Source organism: Saccopteryx leptura, chromosome 13 (assembly GCF_036850995.1).
Source record: "Saccopteryx leptura isolate mSacLep1 chromosome 13, mSacLep1_pri_phased_curated, whole genome shotgun sequence".
NCBI lineage: Eukaryota > Metazoa > Chordata > Mammalia > Chiroptera > Emballonuridae > Saccopteryx > Saccopteryx leptura.
This window is the reverse complement of record NC_089515.1, coordinates 27,645,177-27,670,308: the sequence shown is the minus strand read 5'-3', so window position 1 is coordinate 27,670,308 and position 25,132 is coordinate 27,645,177. Positions and strand designations below refer to the sequence as shown.

General features: G+C 48.2%; 1 protein-coding gene across 1 annotated transcript in view; it reads left to right on the top strand.

Annotated features, from left to right (window-relative positions):
* ABCC2 (ATP binding cassette subfamily C member 2) overlaps positions 1 to 25,132 on the top strand; it is an 87,835-nt gene that overhangs the window by 52,472 nt on the left and 10,231 nt on the right. The window contains exons 18-29 of the mRNA XM_066355538.1: positions 203 to 370; positions 4,568 to 4,748; positions 12,051 to 12,174; positions 12,443 to 12,578; positions 13,257 to 13,476; positions 13,629 to 13,783; positions 16,779 to 16,934; positions 18,392 to 18,591; positions 20,681 to 20,807; positions 23,102 to 23,203; positions 23,638 to 23,781; positions 24,635 to 24,793. Coding sequence (XP_066211635.1) covers positions 203 to 370; positions 4,568 to 4,748; positions 12,051 to 12,174; positions 12,443 to 12,578; positions 13,257 to 13,476; positions 13,629 to 13,783; positions 16,779 to 16,934; positions 18,392 to 18,591; positions 20,681 to 20,807; positions 23,102 to 23,203; positions 23,638 to 23,781; positions 24,635 to 24,793 — 1,872 coding nt within the window. The remainder of the gene's footprint in view (positions 1 to 202; positions 371 to 4,567; positions 4,749 to 12,050; positions 12,175 to 12,442; positions 12,579 to 13,256; positions 13,477 to 13,628; positions 13,784 to 16,778; positions 16,935 to 18,391; positions 18,592 to 20,680; positions 20,808 to 23,101; positions 23,204 to 23,637; positions 23,782 to 24,634; positions 24,794 to 25,132) is intronic.

Below are 25,132 nucleotides of genomic sequence, written 5' to 3'. Positions count from 1 at the left end.
CCGTAGGAATAGATAAATTGGGTCTACTTTTATTTATTGGGCCTAAAGTGATTTATCTGAATCAAAGTTGTTTATTTGTTTAAAGGAACTTGTTTTAAGCCCTTGAGACCATATTGAGGCAATCTGTTCCTTACCTTTCCCCGGTAGCCTCAGTGAAGGCGTGGCGTGGCATAGTGCTTGAAGGAAATGGGTTTTTCTTCAGGGAATAAACCTCAGTGGCGGTCAGAAGCAGCGGATCAGCCTGGCCAGAGCTACCTATCAGAATGCAGACATCTATATTCTGGATGACCCCCTGTCAGCCGTGGATGCTCACGTGGGAAAACACATCTTCGATAAGCTCTTGGGTCCCAATGGCCTATTGAAACACAAGGTGAGAAGTCATTTAAAGTGACAAAAACAGGTGACACGTGGGAGACGCACATCTCCCAGGACAGCTGCAGTCCTGGAAGTAGATGTCCTTCTGTCCCTGCTGCCTGCAGCCCTGGGCTTCTGAGGAGATACTGTGTCAGACTGGCTTCTAGGAGCTGACCCCGGGAGGGCTCCCAGTTTGACGTCATGACTAATTTTAGCTTTATTCTGTGGCGAGGACATGGAACCCATTAGGATGATTGATTAGGATAAAAAGTACTTTGAAACCTGTGGTATAAGAAGTAGTATATGTGGCCTTTGTCTCTAGTTTCTGGACTGAGCTTCTAACCTTGGAATTCCCTGAGTGAGACTAAGAGTAGCTTTGGTTATTCATAAAAATCCCCTTTAGATATCATGTTACTAAGTGACATACCGTGAAGTTTCCAAATAAGAGAAGGCTGTTCACCAGAAAAACCAAGTGATGAGAGGGTTGGAACTATTAGCCACACTCCACACCCGCTGCAGCCTCTGGGAGGGGTGGAGGAGCTGGATATGGGTAATAAAGATTCCTAAACAAGGAGACTCAGAGAGCTCTGGGTAGGTGAGCGTGTGGAAGTGCCGGGAGGATGGCACACTTGGTGAGAACATGCACCCCCGCACCACCCCCACCTTGCCCCATGCTTCTCTTCCATTTGACTGTCCGGAGTTATATCCTTTATAATAAACTGATAAACATAGATCAAGTATTTTTCTAAGCTCTATTTAGTCAGCTAGCAAATTATCAACCCCGAGGAGGGGTCTGTGGGATCCCTGATTTATATAGCTAGTGAGTCAGAAGTGTGGGTGGCTCAAGGCTTGTGACTAGCATCTGAAGTCAGGGCAGTCTTGTGGGATTGAGCTCTTTTCTCCTCCTTCTCCTTCTCCTTCTCCTTCTCCTTCTCCTTCTCCTTCTCCTTCTCCTTCTCCTTCTCCTTCTCCTTCTCCTTCTCCTTCTTCTCCTTCTCCTTCTCCTTCCCCCTCCCCTTCTCCTTCTCCTTCCTTTTCCTCTTCCTCTTCTCCAAGTGAAAGGAGGGAATATAGAGAGACAGACTCCTGCATGCGGCCTGACTGGATTCCACCCAGAAACCCCTGTCTGGGACTGATGCTCTGCTCATCTGGGGCCATGCTCACAGCTGAGCTCTTTTTAGTGCCTGAGGCGAAGGCTCTACAGAGCCATCCTCAGCATGCACTCGAATCAGTCATCGATCAAGCCATGGCTGTGAGAGGGGGAAGGGGTTGGGGAGAAGGGGGGAGAGAGAAGCAGATGGTCAGGAATGCAACCTGAGACATCTTCACACTGGGCTGATACTCTACCACTGAGCCCACTGGCCAGGGCCAAAACTGAGCTCTTAAACCGTGGAGTCTGTGCTAATTCCAAGCAGTTAGTGTCAGTATTGAATTGTTGAACGCCCAGCTAGAGTCAGAGAATTGGTTGGTGTCAGAAAACACCCCAGGGGACCCAACAACTCACCTTCTAGGTTATCCTGCAGGTAATAGAGCTATGCTCTAAGAAGACACTTTCCTGGAATCCTTGCAGGATGTAGGGACACTCTGCCCAAAAAGGAGGTCTCAGCCTGATCATAGACATAAAGCTGACACTTTTTGAGTAGTTATTATATCCCAGGCCTGTGCTAAGTGCTTTGATTGCTTTGTCTCATTCGATTCTCACAGTGCCACTGTGAGATAGATAAAGTGGCCAGAGCAAGTCACTAGAACTGCTCGTAGGTGGAGACCAGGCTTTTTTTTTTTTTTTTTTTTGTATTTTTCTGAAGCTGGAAATGGGGAGAGACAGTCAGACAGACTCCCACATGCGCCCGACTGGGATCCACCCAGCACGCCCACCAGGGGCGACGCTCTGCCCACCAGGGGGTGATGCTCTGCCCCTCCGGGGCATCACTCTGCCGCGACCAGAGCCACTCTAGCGCCGGGGCAGAGGCCAAGGAGCCATCCCCAGCGCCCGGGCCATCTTTGCTCCAATGGAGCCTTGGCTGCGGGAGGGGAAGAGAGAGACAGAGAGGAAGGAGGGGGGGTGGAGAAGCAAATGGGCGCTTCTCCTTTGTGCCCTGGCCGGGAATTGAACCCGGGTCCCCCGCACGCCAGGCCGACGCTCTACCGCTGAGCCAACCGGCCAGAGCCAAGACTAGGCTTTTCTTACCATGAGCAAGTTAGCACGTTTGTGCTGCCGCAGTAGACTGCTTGGGAGAGGAGCTGCACACGCTCTTCTTCACCAGCAGCAAGGATACATGGGGACTGCCATAACCACGTCTCCCTCAGCACAAGCAGTCGGACTCCATCTGTATTTGACCAGTTCCCTTCAAGGTTTCTGGAACGTTGCCAGTCACGATGGCAGGGTTGACGGCTGCTGTTCTGAAATCTCTTGCTTCTCTGTTGGATCAGTGAGTCAACAGGAACTCACTCTCCCTTGTTTTCCTGGCCCTGACTTCAGTCCCTGAGGTCTCTTGGCTCCATTCACTAATGACCTGGATACCTACCTTGTGCCTGATTTGTTTTCAAGCCTGGGCATGTATAAGTTAAAGGTCTGGTCCCTGCCCTCATGGAACTTGCAATCTAAAGAGAATCAGACAGAAAAACAACAATATAATACAAGAATTATTGGCCCTGGCCGGTTGGCTCAGTGGTAGAGCGTCGGCCTGGTGTGCAAGGGGTCCCGGGTTCGATTCCCGGCCAGGGCACACAGGAGAAGTGCCCATCTGCTTCTCCCCCCCTCCCCCCCTCCTTCCTCTCTGTCTCTCTCTTCCCCTCCCGCAGCGAGGCTCCATTGGAGCAGGGATGGCCTGGGCGCTGGGGATGGCCCCTCGGCCTCTGCCCCAGGCGCTAGAGTGGCTCTGGTTGCAACAGAGCGACACCCCGGAGGGGCAGAGCGTCGCCCCCTGGTGGGCATGCCGGGTGGATCCCGGTCAGGCGCATACGGGAGTCTGTCTGACTGTCTCTCCCTGTTTCCAGCTTTGGAAAAATACAAAAAAAAAAAAAAAAAGAATTATTTTATGGTGTGCTATATAAACTACAGTGGAAGCATTGGAAGAATACTCAAGTTTTGCCTGGGGACCCAGGAAGGGCTCCCAGATGAGCTGGCTTTAAGCTGAGACTTAAAAATGAGCACCTCCCAGGTCTTCGGGTAAGAAGGACCTGTGGGTTTGTGTAGTAGACAGAGACAGTGAGCTTGGGCTATCTCTCCAGAGGGCCTTCTCAGCCCCAAAGCCCCCATCTGAGCCTGATTACTGATCCATAAGTGTTTGTGTTTCTTTGAGTAGGATCCCTGTTTCAGCAGTCAATGTGGTTCATCAATAGGCAGGAATACAGGGAATGCCGTATCCCACACCAGGAAGGGCTTGGGCCAAAGACAAGATTTCCTGCCCCACTATGTCACTAGCATGCTGAAGAAATCTGGGCAGTGTTTGTTAGCTCAGGTCACGAACTGGTTAGGTTAGGGCAGGGGTCTCAAACTCAACTCAGCATGTGGGCCGCAGAGCAAGATCACAGCCGTTCGGCGGGCCGCACTAGGTCTACAAAAGGCAACACTTTTCTCACTGCAGTTGAAAACAAAAAAAAATCAGTACAACAAGCACAATGGTACATGCAGTTTACTCAGTGTCACAAAACGACCAGAAACTGTAGTTCGCATCACAACTGCTGTTAACTAAGCTAATATCTAGCTAGGATGCTAGAGAAATGAAAAATACAAGTAGGCCCCTAGGCTTACTTAATTTTATCCAAAATATTTTGAACTTCGTGGATTAGTCTGCAGGCCGCACAAAATTGTTCGGTGGGCCGCATGCAGCCCGTGGGCCGTGAGTTTGAGACCCCTGGGTTAGGGAAAGGGGCAGTTAGTTAACTGGTTAGTTACATCAGGTGACATCCCTAAGCCCAATGCCCGGCTACCTGAGAAGCTGGAGGATAACCTGTGTTGGGCACACTCTGTTGTCCTTAGAAAATATAACTTGGAAGATATCTACGATGACAGGTTTCTCATCTTAGGCACGGATCAGTTTTAGGAGGTGGTGGTCGGAAGGAAAGAGGAAGTAAAAGAGGCCCGGTGGTCAGGGCCACATTTTGAAGCAAAGCTCCACAGTGAGTTGAGGTGTCTGTTTTTCCGTCTCTAGAGTAGGACAGGGAAGGTGGTGGGCACAGAGGTATCAGCACTTACTGTTATTTTCCACAGACGCGCCTGTTGGTTACACATAGCATTCACTTTCTTCCCCAAGTGGATGAGATTGTGGTTCTGGAGAATGGTACCGTCTCAGAAAAGGGGTCCTACAGCACTCTGCTGGCCAAGAACGGAGTGTTTGCCAAGAATCTGAAGACATTTATCAAACAGACGGAGCCTGAAGGCGAAGCCACAGGTGTGTAAGGGATACCTGGGGTGGGATAGAATTTGGGTATGGCAAGGGATGGGAGTGGCAAACCGATATCTGCCTCCTGAATGGCTCAGGGGCCAGTGAACTAGATTTGAATGTGAATCACTCAGAGACCCCACGTCTGTTCTTTCTGTGTTTTGTGTCTCTGTAAAGAAACACAGACATAGAAACTTGATGTGTGAGCCAAACTGGAGGTTCATCCTGCTCATCTGCTCTTTGTCATGTAATCAGAGGGCACTGTTTAGAAGGGTCTGACTGGCCCTGGCCAGATAGCTCAGTTGGTTAGATCATCATCTCGAAGCAGAGGTTGCCGGTTCAATCCCCAGTCCTGACACGTACAAGAACAGATTAGTAGTGTTCCTCTCTCTCTGTCTCAAGTCAATAAAATAAACAACAAAAAAAGAAGGGTGTGACTGGAGGTTTGAGGTGATTGGACTCTGTGGAAGAAACACCAGTAGCACAAGAGTGCCCTTTTAAGGATACCCTGCTTCTAATGATTTAAGTCACACATAACACCTGCCTACCACCAAATTCATTAAAACAACTTCCTGGATGACTTCATAGGCTAGTACTAAATTCTTGATAAGTGTACTGCTAAATTATTTTTTCCCTCTTCTTTTCCAAGTGAGAGGAGGGGAGATAGAGAGACAGACTCCTACATGCACCCCAACTGGGATCCACCCGGCAACCCCCATCTGGTGCTGATGTTCTGCCCATGTGGGGCCATGCTAGCAACCGAGCTATTTTTAGTGCCTGAGACAGAGGCTCCAATGGAGTCATCCTCAGTGCCCAGGGCCAATGTGCTCAAACCAATTAAGCCATGGTTGCGAGAGAGGAAGAGAGAGAGAGAGAGAGAGAGAGAGAAGGGGGAGGGGTGGAGAAGCAGATGGTCACTTCTGTGTGTCCTGACCAGATATCAAACCTGAGACATCCACACAACAGCCCAATGCTGTAGCCCTGAACTAACCAGCTAGGACCGTGTACTGCTAAAGTCTTGCTAAGCCCTAACAAAGGAATCTTGACTAATATATCAAAAACCACTGGGCGTTTTGAACCAGAAAAAATTATACTAGGTGCACAGTATAACTCATAGTATAGCACAGAAATTGCCCTCTAATACCACCACCACTGGAGTCACCCATTAGCTTCTGCCAGTAATGGAGCCCTGCTCCCCAGGGTCCTTCCCAAGAACCTTCAGTAGTGCTGTGCATAGTTCCGGGCATTCCCCTCAGGAGCAGGCATTGACAGGAGGTCCAGACTGACAAAGCAAGATCTGGAGGGCACAGGCCACTCCAGAGCACATTCAGGCTTCAAGGTCAGTGATGAAGTTTTAAACCTTCAAGTGATTGGCCCTGGCCGGTTGGCTCAGCAGTAGAGTGTCGGCCTGGCGTGCGGGGGACCCGGGTTCGATTCCCGGCCAGGGCACATAGGAGAAGCGCCCATTTGCTTCTCCACCCCCCCTCCTTCCTCTCTGTCTCTCTCTTCCCCTCCCGCAGCCAAGGCTCCATTGGAGCAAAGATGGCCCGGGTGCTGGGGATGGCTCCTTGGCCTCTGCCCCAGGCACTAGAGTGGCTCTGGTCGCGGCAGAGCGACGCCCCGGAGGGGCAGAGCATCGCCCCTGGTGGGCGTGCCGGGTGGATCCCGGTCGGGCGCATGCGGGAGTCTGTCTGACTGTCTCTCCCTGTTTCCAGCTTCAGAAAAAAAAAAAAAAAAAACCTTCAAGTGATGGTTTAAAACCACTCTGGGTGCACAAAAGGGGAAAAAGAAAAGGCCGGGAAGTCTGTAAGTGTTGGAGGGAGAAGGCAGGAACAAAGAACAGGATGGTGTGGGTGGCAGGGGTCCAGAGCCAGCCCAGGATTGCAGGGCAGGGACATCAGGAAGCAGCAGAAGGGAATGGGTCAGAGCTTCTCATCAGCCTCAATATGCTCAGGGACTGGCCTGGAGACCACAGAGAGCGCCTGCCCCGGGGTGAAGGTCCAAGCAAAGGACAGAGTCTGATGCTGGATCCCTCTGAGTTACTGTCCAGGCAACCAGTCACCACAACCTGGATAGTTTTTCTATGCCAGTTGCAAACTTCTTTTTTTCTAATTTGTCTGAATCTGAATGTTTGGGTTCTGTTATAAACCCCCATGGGTGGATGGCCTTTTTGAAGAATCCTATCTTTTATATACAAAGGACAGTTTGCAAAATATCTCATTAAGCCCATGATCTGGGGAACGCTGATAGGCCGTTTCCGAGCAGCGGGGTAAGCCCAGTGCCTGGCGTGCCGAGGCGTCGGCTCTGGAGCTTGGGGCATGGACCGCAGGACAGTAGGGTGAGGGGAAGGGCATTGAGAATAAGAAACAGGGTAAGGGAGGAGCCTGTGTTAATATTGGCTCTATCTATTAGCTTCCTAATTAGCTAAATCAACAAAGCACTACAAACTGGGTGGCTTAATCAACAGAAATGTATTGTCTCAGAGTTCTGGAAGCTAGAAATCCAAAATCCAGGTGTTGGCAGAGCTGAGTCCTTCTGAGGCTCGCAGGGAAGACCCTGCTCCCGGCCTCTCCCAGCTGCTGGTGTTTGCCGGCCATTTCTGACATTCGTGGCTGGTAGACACATCCCATTGATCTGCCTTCATCTTCACATGGTATTGTCCCTGTGTGCATTTCTGTGTCCAAATATCCCCCCTTTTTAAATAAAGACATCAGGTGTATTAAATTAGTGGCCTATCCTGTTCTAGTCTGACCTCATCTAACTGAACTGATTACATCTACAATGATCCCACTTCCACATTCTGAAGAAGTGCGGATTAGGATTTCACAATATGAATCTGGGGGGAAACACAATTTAATTAATTAATTAATTCTTTTTCCCCAAAGTGAGAAGCAGGGGTGGGGTGTGGGAGGATGGGAGAGGCAGAGAGACAGACTCCCACATGCGCCCGACCCGAATCCACCTGGCATGCCCACTAGGGGGCAATGCTCTGCCCATCTGGGGCATTGCTCCGTTGCCACTGGAGCCATTCTAGTGCCTGGGGTGGAGGCCATGGAGCCATCCTCAGTGCCCAGGCCAACTTTGCTCCAGTGGAGCCTTGGCTGCAGGAAGGGAAGAGAGAGACAGAGAAAAAGGATGGGGGAAGGGCAGGAGAAGCAGATGTGTGCCCTGACTGGGAATCGAACCTGGGACTTCCAAATGCCAAGCCGATGCTCTACTGTTGAGCCAACAGGCCAGGGCCCAATTTAATTTGTAATATCTATCTTCTGGTATACCAAATTTGTGTGTTTCCCATGTGCAAAATATATTCACCCCATCCCAACATTCCCAAAACTCTTAATCATTTCATTATCAACTCCAAGTCCAAAATCTCATCTAAATGTCAACTCAAAGTCCTTAATTTCATCTTCTATCTCACACAGATCAGTTGTGGGTGAGACTTGGTGTCCTGTGGCAAAATTCTTCTTCATCTGGGAACCTGTAAAACCAAACAAGTTATCTACGTCTAAAATACAACAGTGAAACAGGCACAGGATTTCTCCAAAAGGGAGAAATCGGAAGGGAAAAGGGGTCACAAATTTCAAGCAAGTGCAAAACCTAGGAGAATGAGTTCCATTAGATTTTAAGCTTTGACAATAATCCTCTTTTGCTCTATTCTCTGGGGTCACCAGGGTGGTGGTCCCATCCCCTCCAGCCTTGCCTGTTGGTTCCAATCTCTGGAACTAAGCTGCAGCCAGCCACTGAATTGCCTTCAGGGATATACGCGCTCACAGCTAGATAGCTCTATCGACTCGTTTTCTTTCTGTAGAATCCCAGAACTCAGCAGTGCTCCTTCACTTTGTCTCTTCTCTGTCCCCTATGGTCCAGCTGGCAAGACTTCGTTAAGATGGATGATAAGATCACATCACACACCTAACCTCTAGGAAATCTGCTGTTGGACTTCTCTAGTAAACTTTTTATTTTAGTTATTGTACTTTTCAACTCTAGAATTTTTATTTCTTGCTCTTTAAATAATTTCTTTTCTTTTTTCTTTTTTCTTTTTTTTCTGAAGCTGGAAACGGGGAGAGACAGTCAGACAGACTCCCGCATGTGCCCGACCAGGATCCACCCGGCACGCCCACCAGGGGCGACGCTCTGCCCACCAGGGGGCGATGCTCTGCCCCTCCAGGGCGTCGCTCTGCCACTACCAGAGCCACTCTAGTGCCTGGGGCAGAGGCCAAGGAGCCATCCCCAGCGCCCGGGCCATCTTTGCTCCAATGGAGCCTTGGCTGCAGGAGGGGAAGAGAGAGACAGAGAGGAAGGAGGAGGGGTGGAGAAGCAGATGGGCGCTTCTCCTATGTGCCCTGGCCGGGAATCGAACCCGGGTCCCCCGCACACCAGGCCGATGCTCTACCGCTGAGCCAACCAGCCAGGGCCTAATTTCTATTTCTTTGTTGGTGTTCTCTATTCAGTGAGAACTTATTCTCATACTTCCCAGTAGATCTTAAGACATAATTTTCTTACGTTTTTTGAACGTATTTATAAGAATTGACTTAAAGTCTTTGTTCAGTAAGTCCAATATCTCCACATCCTTTTCCCTGTGTATGGCCCCATAATTCCCTGCTTCTTTATATGTCTCATAATTTTGTTGTTGTTAAAAACTGGTTATTTAAAATAACATAACTTCTCTGGAAACAGGATTTCTCTCTCCTCCTTTCTCTGCTGGAGTTTGTTGTGTTGTACCACCTGTTTAGTTTCCCGAACTATTCTGATAAAGTCTGTATTCTTTGTCATATGTGGTGACTGAAGTCTATACCTGGTTGGCTGAGGGGTCAGTTAATGATTGAACATGATTTCCTTAAATGCTGGGAACTAATAAGTATTTCTGCCTTTTCTGAGAGGCCGGGGAAGTGGGGGCATGTCTTTAACACACCAGCAGGCAATTCACAATTCTGTCTCAGGCTTTGTTTTCTGCTTGCACAAAGCCTGAAGGTTAGCCAGAGCTAAGATAATAGGGTCTTGTCCAGTTTTTCTTGGGCATGTGCACAGCCCTACACGTATGTGTGACATTCCAGATTGCCAGGAATATATTGAAGATATCAAAGCTTCTTATGACTGTCTTATTCCCCAGCTTTTCCTTTTAAGGTTTTGGTCAGCTTCTTATATTTACCTTAACTGTTATGATGATTTCAAGCCGCTGAGATATTAAACAATTGCTACTGATGATTTGAGCAAGTTCCAAGTCACATCCAATAAAGACCAGCCCTGTGAATGGGATTTTCCAGGAAACTGCCAGATAGGTCAAATAATAAAAATTCTCCAGGGATAAAGTGTTTGTAGGGAGTGTCAAACCAGTCTGTTCCCTCCTGCTAGGCTGCTGCTTAGCATGATCGTGAAGCTGTTGGTTTTCTAGGCCACAGCCGGTATGCAGAGAGGAGGATGGGAATAGAGTAAATTAAACTATCACAAAGCTTACTATTCTTACTAAGGTTTTTGTTTGTTTGTTTGGGTTTTTTGTTTTTTGAGGGTTTTTTTCTTTCTTTTTTTTTTTTTTGTATTTTTCTGAAGCTGGAAACAGGGAGAGACAGTCAGACAGACTCCTGCATGCGCCTGACTGGGATCCACCCGGCACGCCCACCAGGGGCGACACTCTGCCCACCAGGGGGCGATGCTCTGCCCCTCCGGGGCGTCGCTCTGCCGCGACCAGAGCCACTCCAGCGTCTGGGGCAGAGGCCAAGGAGCCATCCCCAGTGCCCGGGCCATCTTTGCTCCAATGGAGCCTCGCTGCGGGAGGGGAAGAGAGAAACAGAAAGGAAGGGGGGGTGGAGAAGCAAATGGGCGCTTCTCCTGTGTGCCCTGGCCGGGAATCGAACCCAGGACTTCTGCACGCCAGGCCGACGCTCTACCGCTGAGCCAACCGGCCAGGGCCTGTTTTTTGAGTTTTTTTACAGGGACAGAGAGAGTCAGAGAGAGGGATAGATAGAGACAGATAGACAGGAACGAAGAGAGATGAGAAGCATCAATCATCAGTTTTTCGTGGCGACACCTTAGTTGTTCATTGATTGCTTTCTCATATGTGCCTTGACCGCGGGCCTTCAGCAGACTGAGTGACCCCTTGCTCAAGCCAGTGACCTTGGGTCCAAGCTGGTGAGCTTTTTGCTCAAACCAGATGAGCCTGCGCTCAAGCTGGCGACCTCGGGGTCTCGAACTTGGGTACTCCACGTCCCAGTCCAACACTCTATCCACTGTACCACCACCTGATCAGGCTCTTACTAAGATTTAATAATTTAAAAAAATGTTCCTTGGATTGTTGCAAGTCTTTGACTAATGTCAGGATTATGAGAAGGTTGACTTTGACAATTTTTGGCCAGTGTTCTCATTGCTTTTATGGAGGTGCCAGGTCTCTGGAGGTCCTTACCACTCTGCCATCCTGATGCCCAGGTTATGTGTACATTTTCTTTTCTTTCCAGAGTATGTTTTTAAAATGCTTTAAATTTATAAAGCTTGTCAAATTATTTTAATTTCAAGAAGAGCATTTTAAATCTACACTTACTTCTTTAATCAGTTCTGGGGATTATGACCATGTTTGTCTACTCTAACCCTTAAAAGTTCTTTCCTGCTCCAAAGGACCTTAGAAGATTGTGGTGATATCTTTCTCCTTTTAACCATTTTACTTTCCCGCTGAATAGAAAATCCTGGCATTTTATCCTGGTATTTCTCAGTGAGAAAATGTACCAATAAGTAGTATTTCTGGAGTGAAAGATTCCAGCCTGGCGTCCACCTGGGCTCTCCTGCTGAGCCCAGCGATGTCAGACAAGACCTCTCTTCCTGGGCCCTGGCTGGTTGGCTCAGCAGTAGAGTGTCGGCCTGGCATGCAGGGGACCCAGGTTTGATTCCCGGCCAGGGCACATAAGAGAAGCGCCCATTTGCTTCTCCATCCGACCTCCTTCCTCTCTGTCTCTCTCTTCCCCTCCCGCAGCCAAGGCTCCATTGGAGCAAAGATGGCCCAGGCGCTGGGGTTGGCTCCTTGGCCTCTGCCCCAGGCGCTAGAGTGGCTCTGGTCGCAGCAGAGCGACGCCCTGGAGGGGCAGAGCATCGCCCCCTGGTGGGCAGAGCGTCGCCCCTGGTGGGCAGAGCGTCGCCCCCTGGTGGGCGTGCCGGGTGGATCCCGGTCGGGCGCATGCGGGAGTCTGTCTGACTGTCTCTCCTCATTTCCAGCTTCAGAAAAATACAAAAAAAAAAAAAAAAAAAAAAAAAAGACCTCTCTTCCTAGTTCGTCGGGCTGTGAGAACTCTCTGCAGCTCCCTCTCTAACCGCTGGTGTGTCTCCTAGTCAATGAGGACAGTGAGGAGGAAGATGACTCTGGGCTGATTTCCAGCGTGGAGGAAATCCCTGAGGACGTGGCCTCCCTGACCAGGAACAGAGAAACCAGTTTCCGTCGGACACTCAGCCGCAGGTTGGTCGTCTACCCAGCTGGCAGCCCTCATCGCTTTCATGTTTCCCCTTGATCCTTCTGATTTTCTACGTGGATAGTTCACACCACGAACACTCCCAGCCCTCCCCTTGTTTCCTGGTGTGGGGCGGAGGGGGCAGTGTGTTTCCCCGAGGCCGTCTGCTCTGAAATGAACTCCGGTGCAGTCAGAGCGGCTGTGACCTTAGCTTGTGAGGAGATCGGCAGGATGCACCGCGTGCTCAGGAGAGCTCTCCCCTTTTCAATCTCTCAGATCTAGGTCCAATAGCAGGTCTCTAAAGCCCCTGAGAAACTCCTTGAAAACTCAGAATGTGAATACCCTGAAGAAGGAGGAAGAACTAGTGAAAGGACAAAAATTAATTAAGAAGGAAATCGTAGAAACTGGAAAGGTGAATACAACAGTAAAAAGTACCAGTAGAGGTGATACAAAGCTTGGGATCCCCACATTTCAAAGTTTGATGACTTGATTACATATTTACAGAAGGGCTATGATGACTTATGATTGCTTTGTAAATCTTAAAATTCATCATTGAAATGTTGGTAAGGGCTCTGGGATTTCTATCGAATCATATTTCCATGAAGAATGACCTGTTTCCTCTGAACACATTCATGGCACAATTCATGAGTGTTTGATTCTATTCTGATATGTGGAGCAAAGAACAAAACTGCTTTGAGATGCAATTCTGGCTAATACAGCAAACTCAGAGTACATAATTTAATTTAATTTAATTTAAAACTAAGGTCTTATATTTAAGGTCTTAACTTAAATCCAAATTACTGAAACAAATTTCAGTGTCTGCAGTATAACCCCACATGTCCCATTCCATTTTTCTACCTTCCTCTCTTAATTGCATCTAGAAGTTCATTAATAATCTGATAATTACTTATCTTGCATTGTATTTAAGGATTAATTATTATCTTGGCCCAATGCAGAAATGATAATCACAGACTACCAAATTCTGCTACCAGCAATCCATTTTTGCAGAGGACTCCACTCCCCCTTGTGATTGATATTCTGTGTAATTCCCCACCAAAAGCCTATTAATATTGAGATGGGGGCTTCGCAGGTCAAGTTCTCCATCTACCTGACATACCTACGAGCAGTAGGATGGTATTCAATTTTCTTCATCAACCTGGCCTATATGATCAGTTTTGTGGCTTTGATTGGATCCAATCTCTGGCTCAGTGCTTGGACCAGTGATTCTAAAAACTTCAACAGCACCAACTATCCAGCCTCTCAGAGGGATACGAGAATTGGCGTCTATGGAGCTCTGGGTTTAGTGCAAGGTATGTCTGATGGCTACACTAGCCATTTCTCACATAATCTGTCAGTCAATGTACTTTGCTTGGCCTCAGGGAAAAGAATTGCCATTATATCCTTGGCAAAAGACATCAGGGACCCCTATGCATGGTGTTGACTAAACTTCTTCCATTTCTAGGTTTATTTGTGCTCATAGGAAATACCTGGAGTGTCTACGGTTTCACCCATGCATCAAACATCCTTCACAAGCAACTGCTGAACAATATCCTTCGAGCACCCATGAGTTTTTTTGATACGACACCCATTGGCCGGATTGTGAACAGGTTTGCTGGTGTAAGTATCTCAAGGGCTATAAGATTATGTATTTGTATGCTAAGGATCTTTTTATTTCTGACAGGGAAAGAATGCTCACGTCCCCCTGGACAATACTGTGTAGTGCCAGTTCTTTTGCCCTTCAGCATGCAAATTAGTTCTTGAGTACCTTGTGTGAGGTCTCAAGGATCCTGGGGATACAGGCCTGAACAGTTCTGGCCCTTTAAGTAGCTCGCCATCTAGTGAGTAAGAGAGCCAAGGAAATAAAGGCTTGCGATAGAATATGGCAAAGCCAAAATAATGATGTGTCCAATGGTGTTCTGGCAGTACAAAAGAATGACAGAGAAAAGAGGTACTAGCTCACCCTCAATTTCCCACAGCAAGGGTGGGAAATGTGCAAAAAGGTGAGACGAGTGAAGTTAGGGAAGTTAGCAGGGAGATGGCAGGGGAGGGGTACCTGAGCGGCAGTAGAAGCAGGATGAGAAGAATCACTCTGCAGAGGGGAAAACACAGGGAACGACCCTATCACTGGCCACAACAGTGAACAAAAGGAACAGCAAGCAACTCTTTGCTTTGTCTCTGCCTCCATTCCCAAAACCTCTACCTTCTATGCTTTAAGAATGAGTAAACGAGGTCTGGATTGTAGAAGAGAGCCACTGGTGACTTTAATGAGATTGTAAAACATAGTCTCCATCTACTACAGATCCTGGAATTCTTAGCATGTATTCATTTGTTTATTCAATGACATTTATTGAGCACATTCTATGAGCCAAAGACTATACTACCATTGGGATGCTCAATAAATGTTAAGGTTATAGTCAGACCAGACTCACTGATTCCTGGTGCATATGAGATGGAACTTTTAGGAACACAGGCAGATACTAAGCAGTTCTGAGTAATATTCAACTATCACTAGCACAGTTTTCAATCCTCTGTAGAAGAGGGAACACATAGCTTAAAGTGTCTGAGCATCTCTGGACCCTTATTTGTATGGTCCTGGGTCCTGGGTGGACACAGGAAGACTAGCTCCCAGCCCACTGCCAGGTTTTGGGGACATAGTGACTGATTCTAAAGTGGGCAGATGACTGGTCCTCATTCATCACCTTCCTCTGGGACAAAAATGGTGGGCATGATGACATTGGAGACAACTTTATTGGACACTCTGTTCTTTATAGTTCTATACCAGTTTAGATAGGGAGATTTCACACAGGAATTTTGTAAAAATTGCAACTCATTTCTGATGTTGTAATATGTAATTAATCTTCTGAAAAAGAGAACACAGGTTTTTCTGAGTCATTAGGCAACAGTCGTATTTTGCAAATTGCGTTTGCATGAAAAAAGAAACTGTCATTAGTTATACAGTGAGTTTTGTAGGGTAAGTGGCTCAGGCCCATAAAGGACAGTTCAATCTCGGGTCCTCTAGAGCTGAGGGTTGAACCCTTAAGAGGGGATGCAGGAGGAGTGGAGGAAAGAAGGAGAGTCCGTGCCAGGTAAGAGTCAAAAGTAATGTGCAGAGGACTGATAGTGGGCAGGGGTTTCTTTTTTTCTGCCAACCTGGACTTAACTGTTAGCTGCATTGTGCTGTGACTTTGGGGAAGAGTAAACTGGACTCAGGAGTCACCCACTCTTCAGTACGCTCTTAGGAAACTGTTACCCCTTACCCAGTTTGGGGCACTCCAGAGGTAATGTGGACTCAGTTTGATACTCACATATTACTGATCCTAGAACCAACCTAACTTGAGAAATATAGACAAGGGAAACGAAAAAATATAATTCAGGCTTCCTGTGTGTACTAAGCCATCCATCCTCCCTCCCTTCCTTCCTCTCCTTCCTTCCTCTCCTTCCTTCCTCCCCTTCCTTCCTTCCTTCCTTCCTTCCTTCCTCTCCTTCCTCTCCTTCCTCTCCTTCCTTCCTTCCTTCCTTCCTCTCCTTCCTCTCCTTCTCTCCTTCCTTCCTTCCTTCCTTCCTTCCTTCCTTTCTCCCTTCCTTCCTTCCTTCCTTCCTTCCTTCCTTCCTTCCTTCCTTCCTTCCTTCCTTCCTTCCTTTCTCCCTTCCTTCCTTCCTTCCTTCCATCCATTTGCTCATTTATTCATTTATTCAACATGACATAAAGGTGACATAGCAGTAAGACCCATCCATTTTCTCTGGTTAGCACACTAACCAGGCAGGGATCACATTCATTCTCCACATCCTTCTTCCCTTGAAGCTTTACATTTGACAGAGGAAACAACTTTCTAGGTTCCTCAGTCAAGGAGGGGTGACAGGGCTTCTTGACTGAAGCCTCTAAACAAATGTTTATTGAATGCTTGTTATATGCCAGGCTCTGTTCTAAGTACTCAGTGAAATTAGGACCTGTGTAAAGTTAGAATAATTGAATTGACTTGGCTCTAGGAGGATTTACCATGTAAGGCTCCATTAGCTTAGGGTGGTTATGAATGGTTTAATACATTTGACAAATTCTACTGAAGGAGCGGTTTAGAAAGATTTAGAAAGATAATGAAGTTAAACTGACCAAACAGTGGCACAGTGGACAGAGTGTTGGCCTAGGACACTGAGGACTAGGTTTAAAACCCTGAGGTCGCTAGCTTGAGGGTGGGATCGCTGGCTTGAATGTGGGATCATAGACATGACCTCATGATAGCTGGCTTGAGCCCAAGGTCACTGCCTTGAGCAAGGGGTCACTGGCTCAGCTGAAGTCCCCTGGTCAAAACACATATGAGAAAACAATCAATGAACCACTAAGGTGCCACAACGAAGAATTGATGCTTCTCATCTCTCCCTTCCTGTCTGTCTGTCCCTATCTGTCCCTCTATCTCACTAAAAAAAAAAAGATAAAGTATAGAAATGAGGTGGATTATTAGAGTGAGAACAGTCTATTGCAAATGAATATCCTGAAATGATTAAATGAAGGAGTCACTGGGAACTCAGAATTGAACACATTTCCTGCTGGAATGAGGAAGATCTAAAATGCCGTAAGAGTTCATTAGTTCACCATGTCCCAATCCTGTGTTCCTAGGACATTACCACAGTGGATGACACCCTCACTGTGTCCTTGCGCAGCTGGGTTTTGTGCTTCCTAGGGATAGTCAGCACCCTTGTCATGATCTGCGCGGCCACTCCAGCCTTCATCATTGTCATCATTCCTCTTAGCGTCATTTATGTGTGCGTTCAGGTAGGTTTGGAAATGGCTGGGTCTCCTTTCCTCCCTAGTTGCAAAAGCCCAGGCTCCTTCCTGAGCATCTTCTCTTCTGTTTATTGTTAGTCACGGCTCCTCTCCAGCACCTTTGTCATCTCCTCATAGATCGATATCCGAGCAGCCAACAGGCCACTGTCTGGAGCTAAAGTGTCAGCACCAACTGGTGTATGGCTCACAGCAAATCTCCCCCTAACTGCTTAAGTGGGGCATATTTATGTTTAGATCCAAGATTACCATGAGGTTGGCTCTGGACAGATTTGAAGCTCTGTAAAACCCCACACAGCGGTTAGGTCAGGGGTGGCTATGGCTGCTTGCTTGGTTGACTTGGGCTTATCTACTTGGAGATGTCTCTCAGCGGGAACTAGAGCTTTCTTCAGGTCAGGGCAGTTCCAGTTTCATGGGAAGTGGGGGTTGTCTTTGGATGGCTCAGGTTCATTTCCAGTGTGTTCTTGAGGGACCCGGTAGCTCGAGTCCCACGCCTTACAGAAACACTGGAGCAAGTGGAAGCGACTCTATGCCTGTCTGTCCGTCCCCAGGGCCGGGAAGCGTGGAGAGGACTCTTGTCCCACCCATTACCTTTGGGATAAACAGGAAAACAGGTCTGCCCTTCAGTCCAGGACAGCCTGTGGCCTGTGGTAACGTGACACCTCCTGGCCTGTATTAAGTTCTTCCTCAGATACATCCTCATCTTGGCAACAGCCTTTCAAATGTTAATGACAAACCAATAAATAAGAAGCAGGATATTTGAGAACACTTTCAGCTAGAACTTCTTGAATTCTGACTCAGATGCTGAGCTCTCCCCTGGTCTCCACAAACCCTCAGGGAATCTAGTGACCCCGCTAATCCGTTCCCCAGGCCTCGCCCCGCAGCCTCGTGGCGCAGAAGCCTGCCCGCACTCTGCCACCTCTGGTTCTGGTTCTGGTTCGTAGACCCTCAACATCCCACATACCTCCAGAACTATCTTCTCACACACCGTGCGGGCACGGTTTTGGTCACTGACCTGTATCCAGTCACTTTTTTTTCAAACCTCCTCATGACTTTCTCTGACCATCTCCACTTTCCACACGCCTTTAGGTCCCGGCTGCATTCACACAGTGGGTTTGGAGACCATTTATTCTAACTACTACTACTACAAAAAAACTGTCATTTGGACAATATATGCAGATTTGGGGGAGAATATGGATTAGGCTGTGGGATTGCCTCCTCACTGTCACCCTCTGTTCCCCACCCCCCTCAGATCTTCCCACCATCCCCCTCTGGGCCTCTGTCATCCTTGCTCTAGCCAGCGGTGAGCCTGGAGACCTCTGTCCTGTTCAGATGTGGGCTGTGACCATCTCGGTGAAGAACACTGGGTCATGGTCATGAAGGAAGAGGTGCAGCGGCACATGTGACATGATTGTGTGTCTGACTGGCTCCTTACTTTTCGGGTCCAGATGTTCTATGTGGCCACTTCCCGCCAGCTGAGACGTTTGGACTCTGTCTCCAGGTCCCCGCTCTACTCTTTCTTCAGCGAGACCGTGTCGGGTCTCCCTGTCATCCGCGCATTTCAACACCAGCAGCGGTTTCTCAAACACAGCGACGTGTTGATTGACACCAACCAGAAATGTGTCTTTTCCTGGATTATCTCCAACAGGTGAGGCTTCCCTGGGTATCTGCCCAAACGAATGCTTTGGGGTTCTGCATGTCTGACACGAGGTGTGGGAGAACGGGCACGGCCAGTGAGGTGAGCGTCACTCTAGCCACATACGCCTGTTATGTCAGCAGAGAGAAGACAGCATGAGCTTTGGAGTCAGAGACTGGGTCCCTGTGCCAAGCTGGGTGAATTGCCTTCACCTCTCTAAGGGAAATCTCATTTTCTTGGTGTTTCAATGGCTGGAACACAGCCTACCTCACAGGCCTAGGGTGCAAGTCAAACGGCATCCGTGAGCAGTGTGACATCCAGGTACTGCACAAGTGCTGGGTGAGCTGGATATTCCATTTGCTTCCCTGAGAGTGAACGTCAGCTTCTCCACAGTCGGGACAACTCTGGAGGGTAGGGAACAAAGCAGAGGCTGGAGTGCAGAGATTTGGGAATTTTTAGGGAAAGTCAATGATGACACTGGAAAGCTCACATCCTGCGGGTCAAACCCTGAGAAGGGTGAGCTTTCGCCATTCCTCCAGCGTCACTAGACCCTGGCATGAAGGCATGGGTCCTTGAAGGAAGCAGGTCTTATGGACTGAGTGACAGTTCTTGAGCACCTCCCACACTTTCTTGAGGTAGCAAGAGCAGGCCAATGATCTCAGTGTTGTTTGGAACATGGAGAGGTCAGGAATTTGATTGTAAAGATATTTTCTTTCTGAGGTACTTTTCAAGAAGGAAAACAGTCAATCCTATTGGATGCCCATTGTAAATATGTTTCATATTTGTTTATACAATGCTAGAATTATTGGTGCAAATTTATTTAACTACATTTTATCTGAGAAACTCTAATTTTATAAACCAGCCCTGGCCGGTTGCTCAGTAGTAGAGCGTTGGCCCGGCGTGTGGAAATCCTGGGTTAGATTCCCGGCCAGGGCACACAGGAGAAGTGCCCATCTGCTTCTCCACCCTTCCCCCTCTCCTTTCTCTCTGTCTCTTTCCCTCCTGCAGCCAAGGCTCCATCAGAGCAAAGTTGGCCCGGGCGCTGAGGATGGCTCCATGGCCTCTGCCTCAGGTGCTAGAATGGCTCTGGTAGCAACGGAGCAACACCCCAGATGGGCAGAGCATTGCCCTCTGGTGGGCATGCTGGGTGAATCCTGGTCGGGCACATGCGGGATTCTGTCCCTTTACCTCCCTGCTTTTTATTTCAGAAAAAAAATTTTTATAAACCATGTCTATCTATATCCTATTTAGTTCTCCATAGTTGATCTCCCAGTGAACAACTGGGAGATCTTTTTATTTTATTTTATTTTATTTTAATTTTATTTTTGACAGAGACAGAGAGAGGTTCAGAGAGAGGAACACATAGGGACAGACAGACAGGAAGGGAGAGAGAAGCATGAATTCTTCATTGTGGCATCTTAGTTCTTTATCAATTGCTTTCTTCTATGTGCCTTGATAGGGTAGCTACAGCAGAGCGAGTGACCCCTTGCTCAAGCCAGAGACCTTGGGCTCAAGCCAGTGACCATGGGGTTTCGAACTGGGGTCCTCTGTGTCCCAGCCCAACGCTCTATCCACTGCACCACTGCCTGATCAGGCTCTACCTTTTTAGGATCATGAAATCTGACGGGACACATAGTACCTTCCTGTGCCACTTACATGTGGTTCTCTGTGGCATTATTTCCCCGCCTAATCAGAAGAAATCATTTGGAACATTTGCTAAAAATGCAAGTTCCTGAACCCCATCTGAGGCCCCCTGAGTCACAATCTCCTGGGAAAAGTCCACACATTTGTTTTGCATGATTTTGTAGATGTTTAACAATTGCCCCAGATGATTTAGGATTTGGCACATTTGAGAGGCGCTGCACCATAGGATTCCCTTAGTTTAACAGACTCCTCTAGTATCTTTAAAGTGCAAATTTATTTCCCAAAATTCAACTTGAAAGACTTTGGAAACACATGCTACTACAGTCAAATTGAGGCACCTGCTAAGAACACTGGTCTACCAACTCAAGGCCTCTGAGAATGTCCTATAAACACCTCACTGCTGGGGCGCAGGCTACCGCTCAGTGACACCCCTCTCTCTGCTTCTGTCGTCCTGCAGGTGGCTCGCCATTCGTCTGGAGCTGGTAGGAAACCTGATTGTCTTCTTTTCATCCCTGTTCGTGGTTATTTATAGAGATACTGTGAGCGGGGACACCGCGGGCTTCGTTCTGTCCAATGCACTCAATGTGAGTCTGAAGGCTGGGAGTTTGGTTAAATTAATGCACTTATTCTTAAACTGTGTCTAGAGTGTGCCATGAGGTTTGTGCTCTTGGTTCTTCTCCAGATCCAGAGGCACTAGGGGAGACTGAGGTTCAAATCTCAGCTCCATCTCTTACTATGTAACCCATGGACACGCTCCTTACTCTGTTTAAATAGGTGCCAGTGTCATCTGGACATAAATTTTGTTGCCGTTGGGAGCTAAGAAAGCAATTTTTTTTTTTTTTTTTTTTTTTTTCCGAAGCTGGAAACGGGGAGAGACAGTCAGACAGACTCCCGCATGCGCCCGACCGGGATCCACCCAGCACGCCCACCAGGGGGCGACGCTCCGCCCCTCCGGGGCATCGCTCTGTAGCGACCAGAGCCACTCCAGCCCCCGGGGCAGAGGCCAAGGAGCCATCCCTAGCGCCCGGGCCATCCTTGCTCCAATGGAGCCTCGCTGCGGGAGGGGAAGAGAGAGACAGAGAGGAAGGAGAGGGGGAGGGGTGAAGAAGCAGATGGGCGCTTCTCCTGTGTGCCCTGGCCGGGAATCGAACCCGGGACTTCTGCATGCCAGGCCGACGCTCTACCACTGAGCCAACCGGCCAGGGCCAGAAAGCAATTTTATATTATTCAATCTAATAGTTCCCTCTCTCTTTGCCTCTTTGCTTGATCCTAGTCAAAAGAGAAAATAAGTTAGTTTCTTTTCCATAATATAGCAGTAACCAGAAATCTTTTGAAAAAATAATTTCTTGTTTATTTTTTTTTTTAGATCACAGAATAATTGGAAATCATTCTAATACAGAATATAGAGTCCAGTGAAACTATATACTGCGTCCCCAACATGACTAGGTGATAGATGTTAGACATTATTTCCTAGCATCTAGAGAGTGGCTGGCACTACAGGAAATGTTTAATAAATACTAAGTTCATGAATCATTTGGCCATCTTCCATGGCATCTTTTGAACTAACATGCTGTAGGTTTGCATGCTGCTGGCACGCTCTACATCAGGGGTCCCCAAACTTTTTACATAGGGGGCCAGTTCTCTGTCCCTCAGACCGTTGGAGGGCCGGAGTATAAAAAAAAACTATGAACAAATCCCTATGCACACTGCACATATCTTATTTTTAAGTAAAAAAACAAAACGGGAACAAATACAATATTTAAAATAAAGAACAAGTAAATTTAAATCAACAAACTGACCAGTATTTCAATGGGAACTATGCTCCTCTCACTGACCACCAATGAAACAGGTGCCCCTTCCAGAAGTGCGGTGGGGGCCGGATAAATGGCCTCAGGGAGCCACATGCGGCCCGCGGGCCGTAGTTTGGGGACCCCTGCTCTACATGGTGCTGTCTTTAGTACTAGTTGGTGAGGCCCAAGGCGATCCTGGCAGGCACCCTAAAGGACCCTGTGTTCTCCGCAGAGCCACTCGATTCCTGGTGCTGCTGCTGCTTCCTCCGTCCATTTCTAGGCTTATTAACCTAAGGGAGATGGGGCAAAGAATTAGAGAACTATTCTACTGAACCCAAACAAAAACATTATCAACCATCTCATGTGGTTCAGCCTACACTGCGTGGTTACTCTCGGTCCCCACAACCCGGCATTCTCCCTCTCTCCAACCACCATTCACTCAACAAAAACTCCCTGGTGTGAGTCTCTGTCTGAGAAGCCTGCATCTGACTGATCCTCAGATTCCCCAGACCCGAGACTGGCTCCGATCATGACAACCCCATTACTGGTGGTTAGTTGCATCTTTGAAATGGAAGGAAGGCAACTGTCATTTACTCGGGCAAGGAGGACAAGGATCCATGTGGGCGTCTCACCTTGAGGGCTGGGTTCTCAGTCAAGCTGCTGTTCATTGAGAGCAGAGAGAAGAGGCAGCATTTTAGAAGGCCTTTTCCTACCTTGTATCTTTTCTTCTATAGAAGGCCACCCACCACCTAGAATGCTAGGTTTCCCAGCAGGAGAGCCAAGTTCTGGTCCCATTCCATCAACTGCCAGGCTCTCCCACCCCAGCCGCCGCCCCAAGCCGCCCGAAGCTCACATTGCCTCTCATGTGAGCCCCTCCGAGTTGAGCACTTGTTGTCCTCCCGTCATTCACTGCACTGGTCTCGTTTCCTCCCACAGGGAGGTGAACATGGTGCCTGTGCTTCCCTTGCTTTCTCATAGAGCTCGGCAGAATGCTGGGTGCAAAGGAGGCGCTGGATGGACCTTGTGGTTGGCGCATGGCATTGGTTTCTGAGCCTGAGATGATCATGAGTCTTCTGCTTTTTCTGTAGATCACACAAACGCTTAACTGGCTGGTGAGGATGACATCGGAAATTGAGACCAACATCGTGGCTGTTGAGCGAATAAATGAGTACATAAACGTGGAAAACGAGGTGAGAGGGCATTAGAGAAACGCAGAGACAAAGAAAAGGGTGTGACTCCCTTAGAGAGAGCATCTTCACCTGCGCTAGCCACTACACGTGGGGCTTAGAAATATTCTCCAAAAGGTCCCCTTGTTCTAACTCAAATGACTTAATTTCTTGAAACTTAGACTAGGGAATGGTTTGGGAGAAGTCAGGTCTTGGAATGTACCAAGTGAAAGGGTGGCTTCATTCTGGAGATCCGCGGAGCAGACTTGTGGGGTAGGGTTTCTTTGATTGAATAAGGTAGGAACCTCTGGAATCCCAGTGTAGTTCAGTCTATTTCATTCAGGTGCCTGCAGGTGGCTGGGACACTACTACCCCCCTACTGCTCTGCGACATGAGTCCCATGGGGACTGTTCAGCGAGTTGACAGGTAAAGCACTTCTCCTTCTGTCTCCTTGCCAGGCACCCTGGGTGACTGATAAGAGACCTCCGGCTGGTTGGCCTAGCAAAGGGGAGATTCGGTTTAACAACTACCAAGTACGGTACCGGCCTGAGCTGGATCTGGTACTGAAAGGGATCACTTGTGACATCAGGAGCCAGGAAAAGGTAGGTGGAGCTGAAGAGAGGCCTGGGTGTGAGTCCTTGTGATGAGAGGACAGTTGGACACAGACGTGGTAAGCAGCTTTCATCATTCTGGGCTTTCATCATTCAAGCAGAGTGACAGATTCAGGGCACTGCCTTTACCGGAGAAATGTAAGGACACAGTGTGGCCACTAGAGGGCAGGATATCCACATGGGATCAAACAGACTTACTGAAGCTGTAATGCTTTCTGCTCAGCCCTTCCCTGCCTCCTTGCCCACCTGGCTTCTCCAGGAGCTGAGCAGGGTTGATTTCCTGAAAGGGCCGAGGGCACGGAGAGAGGGAGTCAAGAAGCATGTGGCCCGGGAGAGAACTGGTGAGAACAGCGGCCTGGAGGTTCTCCCTACACAGAGAATGGCCTAGTTCTCCTTCTGGTTTGCAAAGTCCTGCACTCCCGTTTAGTGTTCTTGTTCTCTGAAAATTTGGGGTCTGATGTTTGGGTAAGGATGCTGAGGTCCAGGTCAGGGTGGGGCTCTCAGCTGATGGCAAGCCCGCTCCTTCTCTTCTCATTTCTAAAAAAGGACTTGAAAATAAACTATAATTTCCAATAATAATTATGATAAGAGCTGTTGATGTGACCATGCCCAAATGTCACTGTAGTTCTCAGCAAGCAACAATTTAGGAGGTGGGAGAGGACCGCCATGTTTGTCTGACATTTGGGCCCTTTTTTCCCCCACTCAAATCAAAATCAGTTTAACATCTTAGAGATGAAGTGGCCAATCTCTGCCTCTTTCCGCCTGTGATTTGGACTGCCCCAGGCTAAATTCTTACCCATTAAGAATTACGTGGCGAACTAACCTGCAAAGGCCCTCTTTCCAGATTGGTGTGGTGGGCAGGACAGGAGCTGGGAAGTCATCCCTGACGAGCAGCCTCTTCAGAATCCTCGAGGCTGCTGGTGGCCAGATCCTCATCGACGGGGTAGATATTGCTTCCATTGGGCTCCACGACCTCCGAGAGAAACTGACCATCATCCCCCAGGTGAGCTCCAAAGCCTGCTGTCACACTCAGCGGGAGACTGGGGCAGGAAACGTACGCATCTCCTTCTTGGTGTAGAGTCAATTGGCAGTGTCAGTTCTGCAGTCTACCCAGGGTACCCGAGCAGTTCCCGAGACACACTGTTTCCAAAACTTAAAAAAAAAAATAATTCTGCGGCGTTTTGTTGTTGTTTTTGGTTAGATGCTTATGTGACTACCAGTATCTAGCCAGTAGGTGGCAGCAACACAACAGAAGTCAAATAAAGCAGCTGATTAGCATTTCTACAGCCCAGCATGGTTTGCAGGACCCTTTGCAATCAGCATTAGCAGTTTTCCCGATGAA